At 47.1% G+C, this 23534-nt stretch overlaps 1 protein-coding gene across 9 annotated transcripts in view; it reads right to left on the reverse strand.

Annotated features, from left to right (window-relative positions):
• ppargc1a (peroxisome proliferator-activated receptor gamma, coactivator 1 alpha) overlaps positions 1-23534 on the reverse strand; it is a 300282-nt gene that overhangs the window by 12620 nt on the left and 264128 nt on the right. Inside the window, exons 1-7 of one of the 9 annotated variants that reach the window (XM_040012280.1) lie at positions 22982-23240; positions 20120-20299; positions 5901-6092; positions 4693-4818; positions 3163-3517; positions 1132-1177; positions 840-913 (exon numbers count right to left, since the gene is read on the reverse strand). In XM_040012280.1, the coding sequence (XP_039868214.1) occupies positions 840-913; positions 1132-1177; positions 3163-3517; positions 4693-4818; positions 5901-6092; positions 20120-20299; positions 22982-23029 (1021 nt within the window). In that variant the 5' untranslated portion in view covers positions 23030-23240. The other 8 variants (XM_040012279.1, XM_040012277.1, XM_040012276.1 and 5 more) reach the window with 8 other exon arrangements.

A 23534-nucleotide genomic window follows, 5' to 3' on the forward strand; every position in this document is an offset into this window, starting at 1 on the left:
CTCATACACTGCTTTCCATTTAATTTGACCACGTATGAACATGTTGGTTTCATGTATGAATGAGCCTCCTGGTCCCATTACTGCAAAGGTGATCTTTCAAGTTTGGACCTCATACACATTCAGGCGTCGATTTCACGACTGCAAAACGCCCCCCGTGAATTGCTCAGCTCAGTAAAACATGACTGTTAAGGAGAAGCAGTTGAACAGCACAGGAATAAAATTAACGCGTGCGTAACAACAGCTCTCACTCGCTGAGCCCGCGTGATTGGGGCAGGGGCAGCTTTCTCAGCAGCACCGTGCAGCGCGCGAAGACCCTGCTCTTTGCAAAGTTTTCAAACACCTGACTATACTTCACCCGTGTCCGTGCGGACCATACGTGCAACGATTCCTTTGCACTTCTTTGTCACTGTCGCGGTTATGTCTGAATGAGCTTTAATGCAGCCGTGACCTACGTCTAAATGACAGGATGCCATTACTTGAACAGATTGATGAAGCCAGCATAGTTGTGTATTCTGCGCCTGGAGAGGGCTTGAGTGAGCTGTCAGTCAGAGAGCATTAGGATCTGGTGGAAGGAAAGGTATATTAACTCTTCACTAACAAACCAGTGGGCGTGGTAGGGGAATGGGAGGAGTTTGCTAATAAAAGCCGAGGAGATTGGAAGACCTAATCAATACTTAGGCGCATAAAATTGATCTCCTTATGTCTTCACCTTGAACTCTGAACTGTGATGGAACTAGCAAGGCTCCCGAAAGGAATGAACCCATTACTGCCTACCACAGCTATAAGTACTCGGCCGGTCATGTAAAAAGAATTGATATTGTCAGAAAAAGTCTGCTTACCTGGGGTTCCAGCAATCTCCACACTTAATGTGCGTTCAGTGGTTTTGTTCTCAAACGGTGATCCCTTGTAGTCACTGGAAGACAAAATAAAACGTAGAACGTCTTACTTCACAGGTGAAAGTAAGACTAAAGAAAGATGTAATGACCTAAAGAAATGGAAATGAATCACAAAAATGCCTCAGGTTGGATTCTAGTCTATATAGCTTTCTTTGATTTAGTCTTTTTTCTGTAGTTTCCATGTTGCCTTTTTTTTTTTTGCCTAGAATAATGTGGAAAAACTTCTCACACTTACTTTGGAGACTCTGGGGTCAAAGGAAGTGGCAAGGTGGTTGGTTTGGCTGCAGAACACAAAGGAGCATGGGTAATTATTGATCTAAGTATAACACTCATGGTAGAAGAGAACAGATCCACAAGTCTGCAACAATTAATCCCAAATTGGCTCAACAAATGCAAATATTACTACGAAAAAAGAAATAAAAAAAAAACACCCATTTCTAGTTAGAAAGCCTTACTATGGACACTATTGTACAGAGTATATCTTTTTTTAGATTGACCCCATTTAAAAAATTTATTCTCTTAGGATAGACTGTTCACTCTGTGAGGCAGGATGAAGTGATGGTACGTGTTTCACAGGTGTCTAGACACAGACACCACGCTCAAGACAACAAACAGATCGAAATGGAAAAAGACATACAGAGAGAGAGACGATGCCACAAACAAGACACATGACTGTGGGTGAGCCCCTCCCTAGACAATAAAGTCATAATCGCATGCACCAACAGCAGAGGAGGGGGGAGAAAAGAAAAACAAAAAGAAGGAAGAAAGGAGAGTCAAGGAAGCTTGTGCAGTTGCCCGAGGCTCTGGCCGGCTTGTGCTCCAGCTAAGAGAAGTGTGGCTTTAGTAGCGCGATTCTAGAGAGCAGCACCGGGGCTCTGAGTCTAAATGTACATATTCAGCACACTCAGCTCAATCAGCCAAAGATGATTCAAGGATTGGCTTTGCGAATACAAGACGTACAGTAGCAAGACATGGCTCACCCCTTTTTCCCACCCCCTCCTTTGTTTTTTCAAAGACAAAAAAAAAAAACCCCACTCACTTTTGAAAATTGAAAAGAGTGCCTCTGCGACTAGCAAAAAGCATTGGCGAGCAGGCTGTTTTGCTGTCATTGTTGTTGATGCCCTAACAATGACTTGTTAGATTCAAATTAGGACAGGGGGTTAGTCGTGAAATCAAACCGGGAAGTGGTTAGAGCAAGAGAGGGAGAAAAGAGAGCAGAGATAAGGCCAGTGGGGGGGATGCAGTTCATGATTACCTAACAATGGGTGGCCCTGGTCATCGGGGTGCTCGCTGAGTGCCTGCATGTGTGGGTGCCCTTGCCCTTGTATGATGCAGGGAGGGGTGGGCTCTGCAATGCTAGTATCTGGGAGGAGTGGGCTCGGTGGGCCCTGTGAGAGCACCGCTGCGGGGCTGCCCATGACATGGTCATCATCATCATCATCACCATCAACAACAACACCATCATTATCATCATCATCATCATCATCATGGTTAACATCCTCCCTGTAGCCCCCCTGGCTTGGCCACCCCAGATCTAGTCCAAAGGCCATGTCTAGCCCTGGATCTGGCTGGTTAACCCAGCTCTCTAGGTCAAAGGTGAGAGGTGACAACAGGGGCCTTGAATCAGGCTCCTCAGCTTGACTTACTCCCTTGTTTCTATCATCAGTGGTCCCTCTGAGCTCCTTCTCCTCCTTAACCTTAGAAAAAGCCCGGGCTGGACTCTCAGACCTCGCTGCTAATTTGCTCTTACTGCTCCGTAAAGGGGTAATGGGAGTATGCGGGAGGACACGGGCCTGATACTGAGCGGGCCTGTTTTTGGAGGTGAGCAGCTGGCTAAGTAACGGGTGCCCCGGCTTCTCGTCTCTTTTCTTTATAGTCACTGTGATGTGCCTATGTGGCGCACGGCTGGCACTGTTACTGTTGCTACGGCCTTGCCTGCCAAAGCCCTCACTAGCCTGAGTGGCGCCTGCAGCCTCTCGGCAATGCTCACAGCTGTGACTCGCCTCTCGGGGAGGGAGGGAATAAGAGTGCATATACCTAATAAACCTAGCGGCGGCCAGGCGGCCCGCATCGCCTGGCGGCCTTCCTTCTTCACTGGGCGGCCCGTGCTCCAGTTTGGGGCGGGCATGGCCGCAGGCGGAGCTTCTGTGGCCAACAGGGATAGTAGCACCCTCCGACTCCTCAAACCCGTCATCGTGAGCGCAACGCTGCCACTTCCCAGCCCCAAGACCAGCCATACTACACTCGCCTCCAGCCCGGCTCTCACCTCGCTGGTGATGCTGCTGTGGCGGCTGCTGCTGCTGCTGTTGATGAGACGGCACAGCCGGCTTCTTCTTGGAGGTGGTAGAGGAAGAGGAGGAAGAGGTGGAGGAGAGGGAGGAGAACGAGGAGGTGGATGACGAGGACGGTGAAGAGGAGGAAGAAGAGGCACCGAGACCCATGCCACTCTTGTCCCTGCTACTAGCACCCCCCCAGGCGCTCTTGGCTTCGCTGGCTTTGGCGTGGAGGAGGATGTCATCGGTGGCGGTTAGGTATTTCAGCAGCTCGGTGCAGGGCCGCCTCACCGGGCGGTTCTGTTGGCTGGAGCCCCCTCTTGCTTTGCCGTTCCAGGGGCTCTCCGTCTGCGGAGGGACGAGCAGAGAGAGAGCGAATGACTTAGTTAGCTCCAATAAAAAGTTTTGCACAGTGCAGCTGATCTAGTTGCGAGAAATGTTAAGTATTTTATTTGGAACAAAAACAAAAGTAGAAAAGAGACGGAGGCATGGAGAGCCTAAGAGTGTGACTCAAACAGCTCGAGCGCAGTGGTTGCCCAACTGTCTAGGAGGCGATGGTGGGAGTGCTGTCCGCCCATCATTTTAATTGCGTGGCCCCCCGAGCGCCACCGCGCCACTCTGTACGCACACCACGTCCTCCGGGAGTCCTCATTCGCTCTGCTCCAGAAACGGATGACTCAAAGACACAGTATGAAAATAGACTCTGTGAAGAAGGGTTGATGCACTGCATGTGCAAACACGGTACGCAGAGCTAACATATGTCTGCGCCGCATTCACCACACAGTGAGATACAGATGTTCTTTACATTGTGATGATTTTGTGCATGCGTTAAAGCATAACAAATGCAGATTTCAGACAGTCCTACCGAGCAAGAGAACACAATTAAGTGCTATATGCTGATATGACACTGAATGCACAGTATGCCACATTCTGGCGTGAAATGCAAACGGGCGAGAGTGAAATAATCCCATTTTTTCATTTAGCAGAATTCACAAAACCTGTGATACTTACGCTGACTAAAATTAAATCTCAATCAAACCCACCCCTATAGAAAAGCACTCTCTTCAGAGCCATCTAATGAGTACATCAAGTCTGATATTTTGATCTTGTCGTCTCAAGGCATCAATCTCGCCGCAAGAGCGCCTGTCGCTGCTTTTTTTTTGTTTTTCTTTCTTTTTTTTCCCCGTCCTCCAACAGGCACCATACCAAGGCGGATAAGTGGTGGAGCTAATGAGACAACGGTGCCGACGCCTCGCCTGGAAAGCCCAACAGCAATCAGCCTGTTTTCATTACGAGATGGCCCCCTGGGACAGTAGACTGCTAGAGCAGAAGTCTAACATCTTCTAAAGGCGGCCACCAAAACAGGCAAAAAAAAAAAAAAAAAAAAGTGAGAAGGAGGGAGGGTGAGCAAGTGAGCGAGAGAGAGCAAGAAAAGAGGGAGAGAGATAAACAAACACAAACAGGAAAAAAAATGTGTGCACGGGAGTGAAATCAACAGCGTGTGTGTGTGTGTGACTCCCTACCTTGACGACGGCAGGTGGTGGTCTGATCCGGTGGTTGCTGCTGGCTGCATGGTTCTGTGCCTTGCCACCTGTGTATTGATTATAGCTGAGCTGGGAGTTTGCGGGTGCCAGAAGGAGTTTCTTCAGCTGCGAATGGACCCAAACAGAACCAGAAAGGTGGGAGAGGAAGAAGGAGGAGGAGGAGGAGCGGGGAGTCAGCGTGGGTTATGCAAATGGCACCTTTTAATTCAATTCGACTTTATTTAAACAGTGCCAGTTTACGGCGGCAGTCATTTCAGAGCACTTTACATTGTAGGGTAGAAGATTTACAATGGCAGCCTTTCAGTTGCTTTCATTTTTTAACTCTGCAGTTAAAAAAAGACTTCTTTTTTTTAACTTAAGTGCATGCTACGTGACATGAAAAGTCAAGCCTCTTTTTTTTTTCCAGTGCAGGTGTTTTTGTGTACACACCACTAGGCTTCTCTAATGTGATTGAATAAACACGCTCAGGCATTTGGCTAAAGGTCATTTGGAAGGGACCAGCATGGAATAAAATGGACTACAATGTCACATAACATAACGTTTTAGGTCAAAGCCTATAAGCTAGAGAAAAACCCAGATGGCACGGACGTGTGTAAAAATAACAGCACCAAGGTAGGCCGAGTTCTTATTTGTGGTGGTGGGGGTGGGGGTGTTTGCCAAAAGAGATGACTCCGGCACAGGGGGATTAGCCGAGACCCTGCTGAGAGCAGACGAGATGAGATAGATTTCCTTTTCCCCCCCGACTTTCATTACGTCCCGGCTTGATTTCAGGGCCCGTGGCACTGTGTCAGCCGCAGTTGTCCCCAACCACAGCGTTCGTATCACTGAACTGGCGCCACGATAGCGCTGTTATGTAATTAGCGCTGAGCAGCAAACACACTGATCCTTTCCACTCACTTCCCTCCTACTTGCATCTGCATCCCTGCTTGCTGCGACTGCACATAAATGAACACATTGTGGCAAATACGGAGTGTGAAGTCAGGCAAACGTCACACAGACAAATGACCGCTACTGGGGTTCTGGTCTTGTTGAGAAGTCTTATCTGATGTGTGCTTTGGACTGCCAAAAACACAACGTACGTGTGAGTACGTGCGAGACCGGAGGTCAGGTCTCGGGTATAACTCATGTCTGAACTGTAGGATGGTGCTGGTGTGAGAATCGTGATAAGGAAGAGCTGTAGCTGTTACCAGGGAAGGCTCCTCGGGCTCTGGGGTGCGCGGTGAGCCGTCGGGAGAGGAGGGACAGCTCTGGTCACTGGCATTGGTCACGTCCCCATCTGCCAGGGCCTCAAACGAAGGCAATCCGTCCTCATCCACCGGGATGCTGTCCAGGGTCTCTGTAAGCACTGCCAGCAAGTTGGCCTCATTTTCTTCATCTATCTTCTTAGGAGGGGGGGTAGAGGGGTGGAGGGGGGGGGGGGGGGGTAGGGGGGTGGAGAGGGGGGAAGACAGAGACAAAAAAGAGAGGGGGGGGAATGGGACATTTTAGTCAGAAGAAGAAGTTGCATCCCTTTTTCTTTATTTCGGGGAAGTAAAGGTGGTGGGTGGCTTTCATTGTTAATATAGAAAACATTTGTTTTTTCTCGTTTTTTTTTATTTTTATTTTTGTGCAGCAGCTGAGCTCACTGCGTTCTGGCAGCCTTTTTTACAAAAACACTAAAAACCCAAACAAAATTTGCCTCATGTGCATGTGAGTCAAGCCTGTCACTCATATTTTAAGCGAACAGCTTACTGGACCAAAATAATATCTCCCCCAAGAAACCCATTACCAACGCTGACAAGTAGCAAGTATCTGGGGGAAGACAGCAATGGGTTGGGGCAGGCTGCGATATGGAGGGGTTTATGGTGTGTGTGTGTGTGTGTGTGGGGGGGGGGGATAAAAGGAAACAATGCGCAGAAGTTCGCTCTTCTCTCTCTTCAGCCCACAGCTTCGAGAGTCGTCGCTTGCCGACAAGATGTTTGCGAGCGGCCCTCAGATAAGGAGAAATTACGACTCGCCAAAGCTAAATAAATCTGATTTATTTAAAATTGCTGGTGTGACAGGCTGACATTCACAATGGGAGGGAACTCAGCTTCAACACTTTGCTATAAATAAAGCTTGTTCTTGCTACTCGGACCCCTTTTTTGAAGTACAGGAGAAGTTGTGCGCTCGCGGCTTATAAATGTGTGAGGAGTAAAGACAGAAAGATGAATGTATGGAGAAGGCCTTGAGATGGGGAGGGTGAGGTGTGAGCTGCCAGCTATTGACCGGGGATAATAACGGCATGCGTGTCGGAAAAAAAAAGACAGAAAAACAAAGAAAAAGGAGAACGTATATAGATCAATGTTAAGACTGAGAGTAATGCAGCTCACTTGACAAAGGGGAGCGTGTGAGTCCATGTGAGGAACGACTGTGTCTTTTCGCTCTCTCGTTCTCTTTTGCATTGACAAGTGACGACAGGAACTTAAGGTTCCAAGGCCATAAAAACCCCACGGGGCTTCGGGACAGCAGAGAGATAAACAGCCTCATCACCCTGGGACGTTCTGTGGCCAGCCCAACAAGAGCAAATCCCTTCAAGCACGCGATAGGATTCACGTGGCTCGGCGATGGCACACGGCCATCATTACGCCTCTCAGATATCCACGCTGTTCCTCAGAAAAATCCCACATGCGCACGCTTCTATCTACCCTCACTTATTTAACACAATTACACACACAGCATGGACGCCGCTGTTTTGGATCTGCCGCCGAGATAGCGGCCATTTTAATGCCTCAACCCCCACCCTCCCCTCCTCCAATTTTCATTTACAGATGACACAGATATCTTGGACGTTCACTTAGCTAGCTAACAGTGAGGAAAACGTTAATCTGATGTTTATTGAGTAGATTTTCTCCTAACAACACGAACACTCAGTCATTATTAAAAAATGATAAAGGGGACATATTTCACAGAGATAACGCGGCGTAGGCTGGGGCTGTGCTGCATTGGCAAGCACATGCTTTGCAGGAAATTGCTCTGTATGAGGTGGCGTGCTGTTTAATTACTTTCAAGAAGCTTCAAAATCCACTGTGCTGGAACCCCCGCGCTATTGAAATGCTCACCGTTTTCCAGCATCCCAAGTTATTACCTGAGCACTAAGCGGATAGGTATTAACTGCTGATAAAGCCGGAGCCTTGGCTTAACCCAAACGCACATCCTAGCATGAGAAATTAAAATTTAGGAGCAATTTCAGATGATCAAAACCGAGTCTTTAATGAACTGGCCTTCTGGTTAGGCACTCATTAACCATTCAATCAATGCTCCGTTTAAGGCGTGGCTTTATTTGCCTCGCAAGAGCGACTTTAAACCAATAAATCTATATTGGGAAGAAAGTGCATTACATTAAATGTTGGGAGAGCTGTGCAGGCTTTGTTATGTCATGGTTTGAAAGGGATTGGGGCATTTCTGCAGACTCAAATGTAGTCCTGTTTAAAAAAAAACACACACACACACAAAAAAAATCCTCCACCAATTGGCAGACTCCCACAGGCGCACTGTATCCCCAAAGATAACCCAGAAGGGACTCTCGTATTCTGTAAGAGACACTTGTGAAAACCCTGAGTCGTGACGATCATGCAACAGCCACTGCTGCGGCTCTAGTGGAGGCACTCATAGGCCAAGTGGGGATTTGAGAAACTGGGGTAAAGAGCAAACCTCTGCTCTGGAGAGAGAGAGAGGATGATCTAATGCCTCTGTCCACGAGGACGAGCTTTTCCACGCCAGCTTAAAGACCACACCTTGTGCACCAGAGTCAATCTACTGGCAGCGACTCTCTGGCCACTTGTTTATTTATAAACAAAGTCTCCATGCGGGTGGACCTCAGAAGCTACGGCACCCAAAGGGGGTAACACCAGCACAACCTAGCACCTCGCTGACGGCCCGCGTCCGCTTATATTGATTACTACAGCAGCTGCTGAGAGGGAAAAGAGGACAGAAAGAACAAAGAGAGGAGAGAAAAATTGTCTCGGCGGGAGCACTTTCTCGTCCATCCCGCTTAATGGACCTCACCGAATTAAAGAGATCTTAACAATCCTGGGCTAATTGTGGGATCACAATATATTAACCCCACTCCAATTCTAAAGGGTGCCATTTTGCAGCAGTTTTATTCCAAATGCTTCAATTAGCCATAAAACATGCTGGCAAGTGCTGGCAGAGCTTCTCTTTACCCCCCGCTCCTCCTTCACCCCAGCCTCCCCCACGCTGAAGCAAAGAAAGCCAACTTCAGTTGTTCATTATTAGGTGAGGCCCTTTTGTTATCAGACAGGCTGTCTTTGAGATTGTCCTTGCCTTTAACTCTTTTATTGAGTTCTACAGCACAGCATTATGTTCCAGGAGATACTATTCACACGGGCTGATAACGGAAGGTGAAGGTGCTGCTATAGACAAACACTCACTCCTGCACGCCGGGGCAAATAGCCAAATTAAAATCTGCTAATTGCTTCCCGAGGATTCCACGCTTCTTAGCGAATTTGCCAGGGATCAAATTTTAACGGGGGCAATGGATGATTTACACGTTTAAGAAGAACCTAAAAGTGTTTTGAAAGTGCCAGAATGACAAACCTGGTGGCTGAGTAACATCGGGACGGGGTTTAGACGGGCTAAACAGCCCCTCCGCAATCTTAAATTGAGAAGCAGAACACGTGACAGACACTCTGGGTGCGCGAAGATAAAATATCTCCCATAAAATGGGTCATCTAGTATTTAAAGTGCTGTTTATTCTCGCTGCCTCTTCCTGCTCTTTCTTTCTGTAAATACAAGCACGCCAACCAGTTAGCGCAGACAGAAAACGTGCTTAATAAATTGGCCACAAAATTGGGTGGTAGGGTTAAAGCTACGCCCCGACAATTTAATTGCTTTGCTCCATCTCCATCTTTGTTCTCCCCACCACCTCCAACTCTGCTCCCTTCTCTGTCAGATTTCAAAAGCGTTCCCTTGGATGAGGTTAAGCTTGACACGGGCCAGACCTAATCATGGCACAATCAGAAACTGAAGGGTGTGTGTGTGTGTGTGTGCAGCATGTGGGGTTGTGGTATCAAGTCATCACATCTTGACTCTGCCAAGAGAAGCAGCCTTGGATTTGATAAACAAATAATGTCATTCTGTGTTATTACCCCCGGCCCCCAGATTTCAGAGGAAATAAATCAAAGTCAGGCTTGCCGTTAAGGCGTTAGTCAGGCCTGACACGTCGGCTGGTCACACAGGCACAACATATGGCAGCGGGGAAGGAGAGAGAAAGGAGAGGCAGGGAGGGTGAGGTACAACACGGCGCGCGGTGGAGAGACAAATCATGGCAGCCACCAGAGACGTCTGGCCATTTAGCATGAGCTTACTGAGATGGAGAGAGGGTGATTATGGCCTATACGGAGCGATGAAACCATACATAACACTGTTAAGTTCCTGCGAGTGTGTGTGCGCGCGTGGCCGTCTGCGCGAGCGAGGCGGCGGTGGCACACAGTCTGATGGTGTTCCAAATCATAAAACTAAATGTTAAACCTCAATTGTGGTCAGGGCTGTGAATGTTTCACGACATGTAGCTGTGAACTGAACACTCATGTCATTTTCCATGTGACTACAAAGTCAACAGAGCATCTCGTTATTTAGAAACCATTTCCAAAGCAAATGATCCTATGAAGTAGATATGGTGGCTCTACATGTTCTGGACACAAAAAAGAAAATAAAAAAAATCATAGTACTGGTAGTATAAAATCTTTTGCTTTCTAAATGGAGACAAGCTTGTCCAGCCCCGGCACCAGGCAGCTGATTTTAGCCTTCCCCGTCCTACTTAGCTGTATTTCCATAACTGGTCTGGATAATCCTTTTTTATCGGGCACAAAGTCACTATTTTCCATTTAAACAAAAACGGCATCTCTGTAAATGAGAGAGTGATGTCACTGGAGTCGACTGCTTAGATGCCAGATGCCTATCCGGGTTTAGAAGGCTACGTGAGTTATAAATCAGCGAGGAAACGGTTCGAGCCATCAATAAGGAACAGGATGTGTGTGCGCGCGCGGAGTTGATGCATCTCCGGGGAACCATTTGAGACTGTTACAGCACTATCAGATGAGTTGATGGGGGAATGAGAGAGGAAAAAGGGAAAGTGAAAAGAGGGGATATCTTTCTCTGCGTTTGTGTGTGTGTGAGACAGAGTGAGCCGAAGAGAGAAAGAGAACTCTTGTTACACTTTTTGACACAGGCCAGATCCGATTGTGACACCTACCCAGGGGATGTTAGCAGTGCTGTTCTTTCTGGTTCTGTGACGGGGGAAAAAAAATCCTTTGACTGGTAACCTTGCTGCTCAAACTCACCACCTGAACTCTGTCACACATCTGCTGAGATCAGCTGTCACATGCCTTCAGACCCGTCAAGCCCTTTCTGTCTAACTTTGGGTCACGCGGTCTCGGGGTTTGTGCCTTTTCGCAGAAGCGCACGTGACCCCGGAAAGATTTGCAATCTTGCAAAAAAAAAAAAAAAAAAAAAAGCATCTCTAGAGACAATGCAAACTGCCGTCGAAACACATTATTTATGACACAACCGTAAAATAATCCAGTAACCTCTATCTAAACACGTCGTAAAACGCACGCACGCACGTCTACATATCACACATTCTCGCACAGCTAACCAAATAACAGCTCGCAGGAGGCTCCGGTCTGTCCCGGTACAGCCTCCCCATCTACAGTCCTGCCCCAAGCTGCTGTTGTTTTCCTTCTACAGCCATCCAACAGATGGTCCAAGCAACCGTTTGCTAACACCACCAAATCACACACCATCATAATGATTGGACACTCTTTTGTTTTGGCAGCTACCTCCCAATCGGCTTGGCATGTGGAAACACTGATTGCTGTGATTGCTCTGACTGTGCCTTGCTCTGACGGCCACAGCAGGAGGGAGAGCAAAACAGAGATTTGGAGCTTCAAATAAGGAATATTCAGCTAGATGCAGAGATGTGATGAGGAATGGTGCTTCTCTCTGCTTTTTTTCCCCCTTCTCCTCCTAATGGCATGCAAATAGCTATTTGCTTAAGTCAGCAGCTCTGAATGTGCACTACTAAGCAAGGGGCCTTTGAACCTACTGTTACACTGCTGATAATGTGTTGGAGGAACACAGGGAGGGGGGACAGAGTGAGCGCAGAGAGGGGCAGAAAAAAAAGAAGCAGACACAGTGTTTCCACTGTCCATCTTGCCGCTACATTTCCTGGCTGGAATGCAAATCTGTCATCGGCTGTCAAGTGCAGCTATTCATAAAACAATTACATACAAAGAGAATGCAGGCCACTTCAGTTCTGACATTTACACAGATTTGAGAACGAACCAGAGTTTGTTGTTTTTTTTCCCAAAGAAGACTCAATGTTATTATCCTCCGCTGACACCACCTTTAGACACACACGCACACACGCGCACCTTCACAATGCAGCTCCCTGACCTTTCGGGCCCTGCCGAGCCCATCGAGAGTTCGTGGCGTTTCATTTGTCATGGTAATGTCTTCCTCGGAAAGACGCCAACCCGAGGAGAACCAGGATGGAGTGGACGAGATATAGTCGTCTGCAGCGTTTTCAAACCACAAGACGCCTCGAGGTGTGCTCCTGTGTCACTATCCCGCTGAGCATCTTTGCGTGCGCGTGTTTGTACACACGACAGGGGACCCTATATCGGAAATTTATGGTAATTGAAAAAGGCCCAATCTTTCGGGAGGGGAAAAATGCAGTCAATTTGATTCCGCAGCGCAAAAAAAGGTCACCCTATTCAATTTGCACTCAATGCCATATGTGGCACGACAGGGAAACACCTGAAAGCAAACGATCTTATCGTGGCCTCGCAGGCTTCGCCACTTAACCGCCGCATAAAGCTATTTGCTGATTACTAAATAAACGCATTATCTTTCACTTTGATTTTTGCTTGTGCGCGCAAGCCGGCGCCTCGTCGCTTTTGGATTCAGGTAGAAAGCTGCCACAGCGGCGTGTGCGCCTCTTATCCGTGTCGTGACTTTGCGAGCGTGTTATCTGAGTGTTTCTTTCTTCTTCTTCTTTTTTTTTTTTTTTTGGCCTCGCACACTTTCCACTGCCGTGTGTGTGCGGGCTGCACGTCTGGTCGAGCATGTAGGGCTGCACGAGCTCTCGCATGTTGGGTGAGTGGTAACAATGCGGGGGTGCGCCCATCTTTACAAGCAAAGAAATGAAGAAAACATCAAAGGAACGGTGCACGTAAGTCGATACAATCCCAACCCATCGATGTGAGGCAGGGATACGATGAGAAAGGATGAGGGGTTGGGAATGTGTGGGGGCATGAAAGCTCTCACGGTCTTTCTTTGTAGCTGCCAGCGCCGAATTCTGAGCTGAATTTCATCTTAATCTGGGATCTATTCTCTGTGGAATACTGATCATGTTGCCTTTTTGAATGGATAGGCTTTACATTTACATTTAGCCGAGCAGACCCGACACACCTGCACCCACTAGTAGAGTGCGTAACGTCTGCCAAACACAGAATGATCAATGGTCGTTGACCACTTGATGACAAGCGTCCAACACTCGAAATCCCTTCCCTATCTGCCCATCAAGTTATTATACAACAAAGCCCACAGCAATATGAAAAGAGGTTTGGCAAGCCAGTGTGTAGCCTGAAAATGGGTTTCTGGAAAGAGCTGATCAACAAGCAGACAATTTTAGAGCCGTTGACTTCCTGATGTCAACAGCACTATCATGGCAGACACATCCAGCAGATATATCCCAAATACACCACTTCACAAATTCACAAAACACATATTTTACAGTTAAATGGAGTCTGCTTTCAATGTGTTTGTGCCAAGTAATAATAATGCTTACACGTACATCGTAATTTTGAATTGAACACCTGCAACCCATAACCCCCATTCTTTTGGAGACACCCAGCCTGTTTCTACATCCATCTCTGACACAGCTAACCCCCCCGCGACTGACGTCTCCTTCTTAAGTCTCAGTCTAATCCAAATGACATTTTAATACGCTCAATTTTTGCTTTTCAAAAAGTCAAACAAAAAGCGGCGTTTTTCCCTCCGCGCTGACAAAATGTCTGCAAAAGCATCAGCTCCTACTGCAGCTACTGATTGGGCAGCAAGTGAGTCATCCAAGCATCGAGTCACTCATGCATCTGCAGAGCCTCCGAGAGCCTCTTGAACTATTTGAGGCCTGTGCAGACTTAAATGCTTCAGGAATAAGCTGGAGCTATGAGCATGCAGTGCACATAATAAAGCTCCTTTCAAATGGGGAGGGGTTTTTTTTCCTCTTTTTTTTTTCTTTTCCTCCAGCTTTTACAAACTGACTCTCAAACAAGGGAAAACCTTCGCATGTACAGTGCAAGACTGCAATAAGACACGGACAAATGCATTTACCTAAACTGTATGCCAGCAACAACAAAACAGACGTTTATCAAAGAGCACTTTCTCTCATAAACACGGAAACTTGCTTTTATTTCATTACTAACCTGTCGTGCAAGTTCGTGTGGAAGTCGTGTTACAACCAGCAGAGCCTGACAGAATATGGCAGACTAATGGGGTAGAAGACTTCTACAACTGCTGGGTTTACCAGCATAGAAATATAAGCAGGCCTTTGCTGAAGACAGGCAGCAGCGTTTTGTCCAAAACTGACAGCGTTTCACCCCAAATCGAGGCGCGCACTGATTGAAGACTTGTCTCCATGCTGTTCCCCTCTTTCTCAGCATTTCTATATATATTTTTCCCCCATTCCACTCTGTTATTTTATATTGCTTTCTCATTACTGGCTAGTGCTTTCTCTCTTACCTTTGTTCATCTCTCCCTATCAGTCTGATCAGCTCATTTTATCTCTTTGCCCAGGAGGAGCCTGCACTTCCTGCCTTTGTTGCATTAGAGAAAGAGTATAAAAGCATTCCAGGAATCCCTGTTTATATATCTTCCTTCCACTCTAAAGTGTACACTGTTAAATAATACAAGGAAAGTTGGCCTTATCGCGCGGCATCAGCGTGACATGTTGCTGTGTGAGTGAGAGTATAAGTCGGTGGGTGGGGGGGGGGGGATTATTGGCTTAGTGTTTTGGCCAGGTTAAAGTGAAACAGCCCTGAAAGGCTCTTAGTGAAGATTACCCCACGTACTAAAAATAGTCATTTTCACCCAGTGCACACACACGCACACAGACACAGACACAGAGACAGGAAGCAAGTGTCTAACGTGATGTGTCTGGCCAGAAAAAAAAACCCCACTATCTGATCTTAGCATTGGGCGTCTCAATTCCACAAAGACACAAACACACACATGCACACACTGAAGGCTCCGCTCTGATGAGAGAGATGGGTATCCACTTGGGGCATGGGATCAGCTGGGGCAGGAACACCAAACCATGCCTCAATCAGCAGCAGTGGCCCAGTGGGAATATGTGTTGAGTGTGTGTGAGAGAGAGATGAGGGAAGGGGGGACTAGACAGGGAAGCCAAGCAGCCACCACCAGACCCAAAGATGTTCCCTTGCTCTTTTTCCAAACATTCCCTGTGGGGACTTTATTTTGGCTATATTCACAATTCTGCTTACTATCCTTTTATTTTTTTCCCTCCTCCTTTGCTCCCATCTCCCTTCCAGCCTTTCCTTCCAGAAGCGACTGTTGGGGGGCCAGAATATATTTGTTTAGCCACTGCTGCTCCAACTTGCCATGAGCCAGGGACAAATGCCTTGCCTTGGGAGTGAAAAGACAGAGAGCGGGAGAGAGGCGGAAAAGGGAGCCTACAGTGTTATGGGGCAGGCGGGTTGAGAGCTCTTGTTGTGGAGTGGATCTGACAGATGCTCCGAGATGACACAGGCTTGGACAACCCATGTCGGCATCTCTCTCTACTATACATCTGAGCCTATTTGTCTGCGCTCCCTCTCATTTATGTGTCTTGAAACGGAGCGGCACAGCAGAGCTGCGGGCCCGAAAGCCGCGGCTTGCCTTCAGCTCGACAGTGATGGAGGATTTCTTCCAGCAGACAGTGCAAACAATGTCTCGGCACAGTAAAACTGAAGGGAACTCGAGATGAGGAAAGTATGGTGTATTCTAATAAGACTCACTTGAGAAAATCATATTATACAGAGGAATATGATAATTCATACACCCTTTGCTGGAGCAGTGAACTGATGCGGGTGGTGTACTCTCAAATGTCAGCATAAATTTGCAAAATAAACGCAACCGGCATTCAGCAGGGAGTAGGAACAGGGACAATAAGGGTCTCTGCTGTGTGTGTGTGTGTGTTTGTGTGTGTATATGTGTGTGTGTGGGCGTGACAATTCCTCTCAGAGGGTCTATGGCTTTTTGTGCTTGTTCCTGTTTCAGCTCACAGGAGCTATAACGCCAACAAGTGTGTGAGCTAATCTGTGCTTACACAAGTAGGCAGGGCTGCTTGAGGAAAACATTTCATCACAGCATGTTTTATCAAAGCCTTCTAAAGATGACCCAATCAATCTAATCTGCCTTTACTTAAGAATAAGCGCCTGAGCATCTGTCCAATAAGGCAAAAACAAAACAAGACAAAGCACCATAATGCCTTTTGAAGGCGAGTGCCATCACATACACACACACATTCTGAACACACAGCATCCTGTTGGAGTAATATAAAGAGTTTTCATACGTGACACGGACCACATGCATGCTCTCACGGCACGTCTCTGTATGATATCTGAATAATGCTTTAAGCCTCGGCTTCTTATTTTACTACATACTAAGCCCATAACATTTTACTTCCAATCCAGGGGCTTTGGTTCGGGCTGGCACAAGCCCAAGGCCCTCCTGGTCTATACGTTTTGCCTGTTTCACCATCCATCTGTCCCCATGCCTCTGCATCTGTCCTGTCATTTGCTGCTCTTTCCTCTTTGTTTCACTCTTTATCTCACCCTTGTCCTGTCTTTCCACCTGTCCATCTATCATGAGCGCATCTCACACGTATCGAGGTATAGGCAGCCCTGACATGCCAAAAGTTGCACTCGGAGCCAGTTTTCTTTCATAATAACGCAGGCTGACTCGCAGCAGAGAACAGCTGTAAATGCCTTCCCATGCATACATGTGATGTGACCGTCCCACGTCCCTGAGGGACCGCCGCTAGGACGTCCACAGTGGAATTTGAATTAAGCCCAGACCAGTGTGACACATTTCCATCACTCAAACGGTTGACACGAAATCTGAGTAGAGACCTGTGGTTCCAAAGACACTGGGTCACACTTCTATGCTGTTATCTTTGGCAGTACATTGGGAACTTATTGGAGTAACTACCCCTCAACAACTGCAGCCCAAAATAGACCGTGGACTTTCACAGTCGGCCCGTTTTGAAGAGGTGTCAAACAAGCCGGGCCAGGAGCAATAGCTTTTATGTGTGTGTGTGTGTGTGTGTGTTACAGAGGGGAGGTGGGGGTGTATCATTCTCTACATTGGTTTCAGGGACAGTTGGGACAGTGGCAGGGAAAGGAGCAAAAGGCCAGCCAGGGGACAGCTTGTGATCTAATACCAAGCACTGCTTCCAGAACAGAACGCATATACACACAGAAACAGACACAGACAAAGTATTTTTACACACACATGCTGCTTAAAAAGTGTGCAAACACTTCCCATCGACCCCTTAATAAGAAAATAAAGACCTTCAAATGGATGCACTCTTTTTATGCAACCAACCCAGTAAAAGCCACATATCACTTTTAACTCTTTACCCCTTGAAAGCCAACTATGAGGAACCATTGAAGGTCTGTTCTGAACTGAGCGGTTTCTGTCATGTTTTAGGCCTGCTTATAGAACAAAATGACTGCGTGTGCACCACAGGGTGGTCTCTGGCTATGCAGCTACCCTTTGAAAAACCTGGAAACTATTCAAACAAAGTCTTGATTGATATACACGAATGAGTCAAAGCATGTTATTAAGGGTACAGGGGAGGTCTTCAAATTTGGTGTTATGGTGGAAAGAGTTAGCATGGCACTAGCCTGAAATGCACAGAGTCACATTAAAAGACAGGCTTGCACATAGGAGGCCTGTTAGTGGTGATGACAACAGCAATGGCGACTGTTCAAATGCCACTTTTTGTTCTTGTTGTTTTTTTGTTTCTTTGGACACCCTAGCTTGTGCTTCTTTAGATTCTCCAGATAAAGCTGTGTAAAAGTGACCCACTGTATTTGTAAAAGAAGGACCGCCATCACTTTAACCTCTTGCTGTACTCGAACCTACTTTAAGCTGGCGACGTTACCCACTCCCTGCGTGGAGTGGCCCAATGATTTCCATGATGCAATACTTCCTGTCCCAACTGTCAAGTCAGACCCTGTTTACTCATTTGCTACTGTACTGCGTCGCATTAAAATGCAACCGGAATAAATGCTCCGGTGCAAAAGAAACAGCGGCATGTTTTTCCTTCTGTCAAAGCTGCAACCCGTTTCAGCAGCTGAGTCACTTAACAACTGAACGCAGGTTCAAACTTCCAGGGAGTAAACTTTAAAAAGAGGGGCATCAGCTTGACAGCTGCACCCAGCTGTTACACGTTTTTGGAGACAGCCTTGATAATCTGCTACCTGCTTTTTCTCAGAACGCACATATAGTCTGACTCAGTGAGTGAGGTTTATTTATTTGGAAGGAGAGGAACATGCATTAAAAAATAAAAATACATTTAAAAAATATGTGTATATATATATATATATATATATATATATATATATATATATATACACACACACACAATTACAGGCTTGAAATCTAGCCAGTTATTAACAATTTGTCTAATCTTTAACTTTTCACTGGATGCTTCTCTGTTCTGTGTTGAAGCCAATCAAGGGGGTGGGTTGCAGGAAGTACAGCTGCAGCCCACAGCCTTCTGATCCTTGCTGAGCAGCAAACTTTCCTCTGTCAGATTAAGTAGGATTAACTGGGTCCTGCAGTATGATGAACTGAGTGCTTCATATGGTGACTAGAAACTTTCCAAAGATGGAAAAATCCCTGGTCAGGGAAATGTATTACTTGCTTTGAAACCCCAGTTTTCACTGCTTAATTGGAAGCCCTTCCACATTCTTGGCATAAAACAATAGCTGCTGGCTTGATAAGCGCATGAAAACATCACCCGCTTACTGCGACGTACGGCGTTCACGCGCTGTCGGACACGTGCCGTAGGTGTGCGGGAGCATGTGCACTTGTAGGCACGCAAATACAAGCTCAGGCTCACAGTGGAAGTCAGTCACAGCTTCTCGCTCGGAGCTAGTTCCCTCATCGGGGTCCTCAGTGGGTGCTAAGTTCCATTGTGTTTTAAAAACGACACACACACGCACGCATATACACTCTCATTGGTATTTTTATCCATCCCCTGAGCCACTCGGTGGCTGCAAGCCATATCACTCTCAGACGACAGAGGAGCCACAGTCACACCAGCTAGTACTTAAGACCCCACCACCCCCCTTTGTGTGTGCGTGTGTGTGTGTGTGTGTGTGTGTGTGTGTGTGTGTGTGTGTGTGTGTGTGTGTGTGTGTGTTGGGGTGGTCCACGGTGGTAGAATGTCTGGTGATATAAAGGTGGTGGTGGTAGTAGTGGTGGAAAGAATTTAGTCTGTTATCAACTGTTGCCTGCAAGACCACTGAGGACACGCACAGCCGCACAAAACACACAACAGAGACCCGGGGAGTGTGACTACAGGACTGCGCTACAGGTACACACACTGCACTGCCTTCTCAGATGGGGTTTTTCCTCCTGAGGCGAGGCTAAAGCATCCAATCTCAGTCTTTCTTGTCTATCTCTGGCACTGATAAAGGCTTATAATGAACTGGGGACTGGAACTCAGTCCCAAGACCAATGGCTTTATGGCCTCGGCCAGATCATCACCCGCTGACGTCTGTCGCCGGGTGAGAAAAGAAAGAGAGTCCAATGGAAAGAATAGGACAGAAGTGCAGAGAGAGAGAAGCAGAGGGGGAGAGAAGTGAAGCGGGGCAAAGATTAAAGTTTTACACTCCAACCTTTGAGAAGCATTTTGCAACACAGCAGCCCCGACTATAAATTTACTACGGACGCGTTCTTTCAGATGTGTGCCGCATTACCAACTCTGAACTGAAATAAATGCTCCAGGATTTGATAAGGCTGTCTCCCGTCACGGCCAGGGTCCAAAAAAGGGGACAAAAGTCCTTTCGGGCTTATCGTTCCTCACACCGACTCCTCCTGCAAAAAGCGTATTTGTAAACTGGCAACAGTTGTGCATTGTGTTTGGCTTGCATTCAAGAATGCGATAGCCTGGCCGTGTTTTTATCCCAGCTCAGTGCTGACCCCTTGGAGAGCAAATAATGAAATGACCATGGATGCAAAATGTCCCACGGCATTTTGCTAGCCGTGTTATGAATAATTCACGTACAATGAGAAAGACATTAATGAAGGCCGTTAATAGTTGGATTTGTGATATTTATGTACTTACCTCAAAAAGATTGGACGCTTCGTTCCCATACTGAGCAGAAATGATCTCTGATTGGTCACTGTACCATTTGAGGCCGCCCAGGAAACTGTCTGCGTCTAAGTCACTGACATCCAGCTCTGAGAGGTCAAGTTCAGGTAAGTCTGGGCAGAGGGGCTGGTCTTCACCAACCAAGGCAGCACACTGGAGAAAAGATTAAAAAAAGAAAAACATCATGGATGGTTAGACAGAAATGACAGATCTTTCATGTGCAAATCAGAAAATGAATTATCTGAGCCATCCTGCAAAAGAATAGAGGGACTGGTAATCTGGGCATGACAAGGGGAACTCATACATTTGTATTATGAGCCCGAGCTTCTCGTCTTAGTGACAATTCACGTTCTAATTCCCTCATTTGATCATTCTGGATGCCTCTGCTGATCTGCCACTTTCATGTGACACACTAAGTAGCTGGAATTCATGACTTCTCTCACTGTCGCTCCATCGATAAGTAACGGAACAGCTTTTCTGACGGGCTTGTTTTTGCACAACAACGTGCAAGCCCCGCAACCTGTTTCCACTCAGCTTCTCTTCAGCCTCCCAGTGTGCTGCTTACACTGCCACTGGTAACGGCCTCCCCGCTACTAAATGCTGCCTGTTGACATTTTGTTATTCACCAGCCACTTTTATGTAATCTATCCAGTGTGTCCTGTATGCAGAAGATGTTACAGCTTCTGCCACACACAAATCATCAGATGTGGGGGTGTGTGAGTTTGTTTCCCCCCTGAACCAGCAGCTGAACAAGCAAAAGTCTGCTTCTTCTGGGGCAAACTATGAACCAGAGAGTCAGTGGTCATTAAAAAGGAAAAATAAAAATTAAAAAAATAAAATCCCCCAGAGCGGGGGATGTTTGCATGTTTACACTTTTGACTATGCAAATGCTGAACCCAGCCTGTGAAAACAGCTTCATACTGTAGTCTACACACTCCTTGACAACGCTTCTGTTTATGTATTAACGCCGGCCTTAAGAACGACATAAGAAGCCCGGATGTGTTTGGCCCGGAGCCTGAGGAGGGGTGAGAGTCGGGTTCGGCTCAGGGCAAAGCTGAGAGACGGATGCTGTGCCAAGAAGGAAAAACCGCCCAGACACCGGTGTCACAGTTCATCTGTCCTCGGAAACGCACCAACACGAATACACGATGACTTAAGACCGTGATGAGACAAATCCGTTATGTTGCGACTGCGAAGAGGAGGACAGATTCACTGCGTCTTAGGTTTCCCCCCACCCCCAGATGATCCAGTCAGACAAGACACGGAATGAAGAAATGGCAATAAAGCCGTTAGGATATTCAGAGGATGGACGTCCCTGTGCTCAATTATCTTATGGATTTCTTAGCGAACTAATGAAATAGCGCCGCCAGACAGACAGTCAGGGTGCACCACAGCGCTCCGGTGATTTACGCACGCACCGCGCATAAAAGCACCTGCTAGAGAGATTATTAAAGTAAGGAGCGCGGCGCTGATTGACAGTTAAATAGCAGGGCTTTAATACGTGCATACATTTTTTATCAGCATCGATCGGCTGAAGGAGGACACGCACATTGGTAGGGTTGAGAGTGGAAACTAAAATCGCAGTCTAAAAAAAAAGAAAAGGAAAGGAAAAAAACGATGCTCTCCTGGAGCGTACCTGGAAGTAAGTGCAAAGGAGGGTGTCCGAATAACAAACAATCCCGAAAACGGTCTGCAAAACACACACACACACGTCCATATACAGATACACAAACACACGTACACACAGAGCCGCATTTTAATTAGATAAGAGCTGATTTCTTTCTCATAATCTGATCACGCAGACCACAAAATCGCAGCCGTGCAGCCGGATTGCAGTCATGTAGTTACTGTGAAAAACCCTCTCTGAGGCATCACTGAGATAATGAACGCAGACAAGTACCTCTGTATAACAAGCTGGGTGGACTCGGAAGATTAAGGGGTAAAAAAAAGGGGGGGGGGGCGAACAAGTATCCTTTTGATGTGCGTTATTGTCTGCATGCGCTTTAACCAGGTAAAGTAAGCTGCATAAAAAAAGACAGGAGCGATAGTGAGCTAATGACTTGGATGAAGCGTTTAAAATCAGCAGAATGTTGTAAATAAATTCGCAAGAACACGGAATGATCTACTCTAGCTGGACGCGATGTTGCCGTCCAGCCAGGGCAGCATTCCTCCGGCAGGAATGTTGGCACACAGACGTGGTACCGGTACCGTTAATATTAACATGCTCCTGCGCAATGCCAGATACCCGGTGCGTCAGTGTGGACAACCTTTGCACTTGCCTTTGAAAAAAAAAATCACCTGGCTATCTGGACACAGCACATCAAAGGGATTATTTTCGTCTTTGGATTTCATGCGTCAGCGAAATACCTGACTTTGAGACATTTCAGTCATTTCGGCACGAAAACCTTCTCGGCACCGGAGCGCGTACAGTCCGCGGTTGGAAAGATATCCGCCAGCTTGCAAGCACTTGCTCCGACTAAACAGGGATCCTACGTGGAGAGCAATGGTCCCGAGCCCGTGCACGCGTTACAACAACTACATCTTTAACTGGGCTGAAAAGGGAGATTCCGCACATTCCCTCCACTTGTCATATATTCCCGTGTCGTATATCCCTCGCATCCTCAACCGTGTCCAGACGCGCACTAAGCCACGAACAGCACCGGCAACAGAGGAGGAGGAAGAGGAGGAGAGAGAGAGAGAGAGGGAGAGAGGGAGAGAGTGCAGACTTATGTGGAGATCATCGTGCCAGTGTTGTCCATCGTTCCAGAGGGGAGAAAAAAAAAGTCCAGAGGGCTAGAGAGATGAAAGAAGCCGGATTTTATTTGATGCGCTCACCTCTAATTCTCTCCACACCGAGTCCTGGTTACACCTGTCCCACGCCATCCAGCCACTGAATGACGCTCCGAAAAATTAAACAAAAAAGAAAAAAAAAAAAAAAGAAAAAAAAGGGGGGGGAAGAAACCAAGTAAAAAAAAAAGGAAATCCACACACGCTTCCCACTCGCTCTCACAGAGGCAACTGCTGCCCCTCGCCGAGAATGAACCGAGGGCACCTGTCTTACAACTGCTTTCCATCACATGACAAAGCTATTAAAAGTAGGCAGGGGAGTGACTCCGCGTCCACACACTACTCGCCAGTGACGCGCGCTGAGCAGGCGGGGTCTGGCTGCGCACATAGTAAAATCCTTTCCGTGCACTGCAAAAAATGCCAAACTCAAAACCCATCTATCCATATGCCGGGAGGGGGGCGGGAGGGGGGGGGGCATTATGAAAATAGGTTAAGAAGGGTGGTTCGTGGGATTTGCACAGACTAAAAAGAGCAGTCCTTAATTCAATTTACTTGCTTTACTGGAAGATTAACTAGAAAGAAATCAGTAAGATTCTGGATG

Source organism: Simochromis diagramma, unplaced genomic scaffold (assembly GCF_900408965.1).
Source record: "Simochromis diagramma unplaced genomic scaffold, fSimDia1.1 OVJJ01000604.1, whole genome shotgun sequence".
Lineage (NCBI taxonomy): Eukaryota > Metazoa > Chordata > Actinopteri > Cichliformes > Cichlidae > Simochromis > Simochromis diagramma.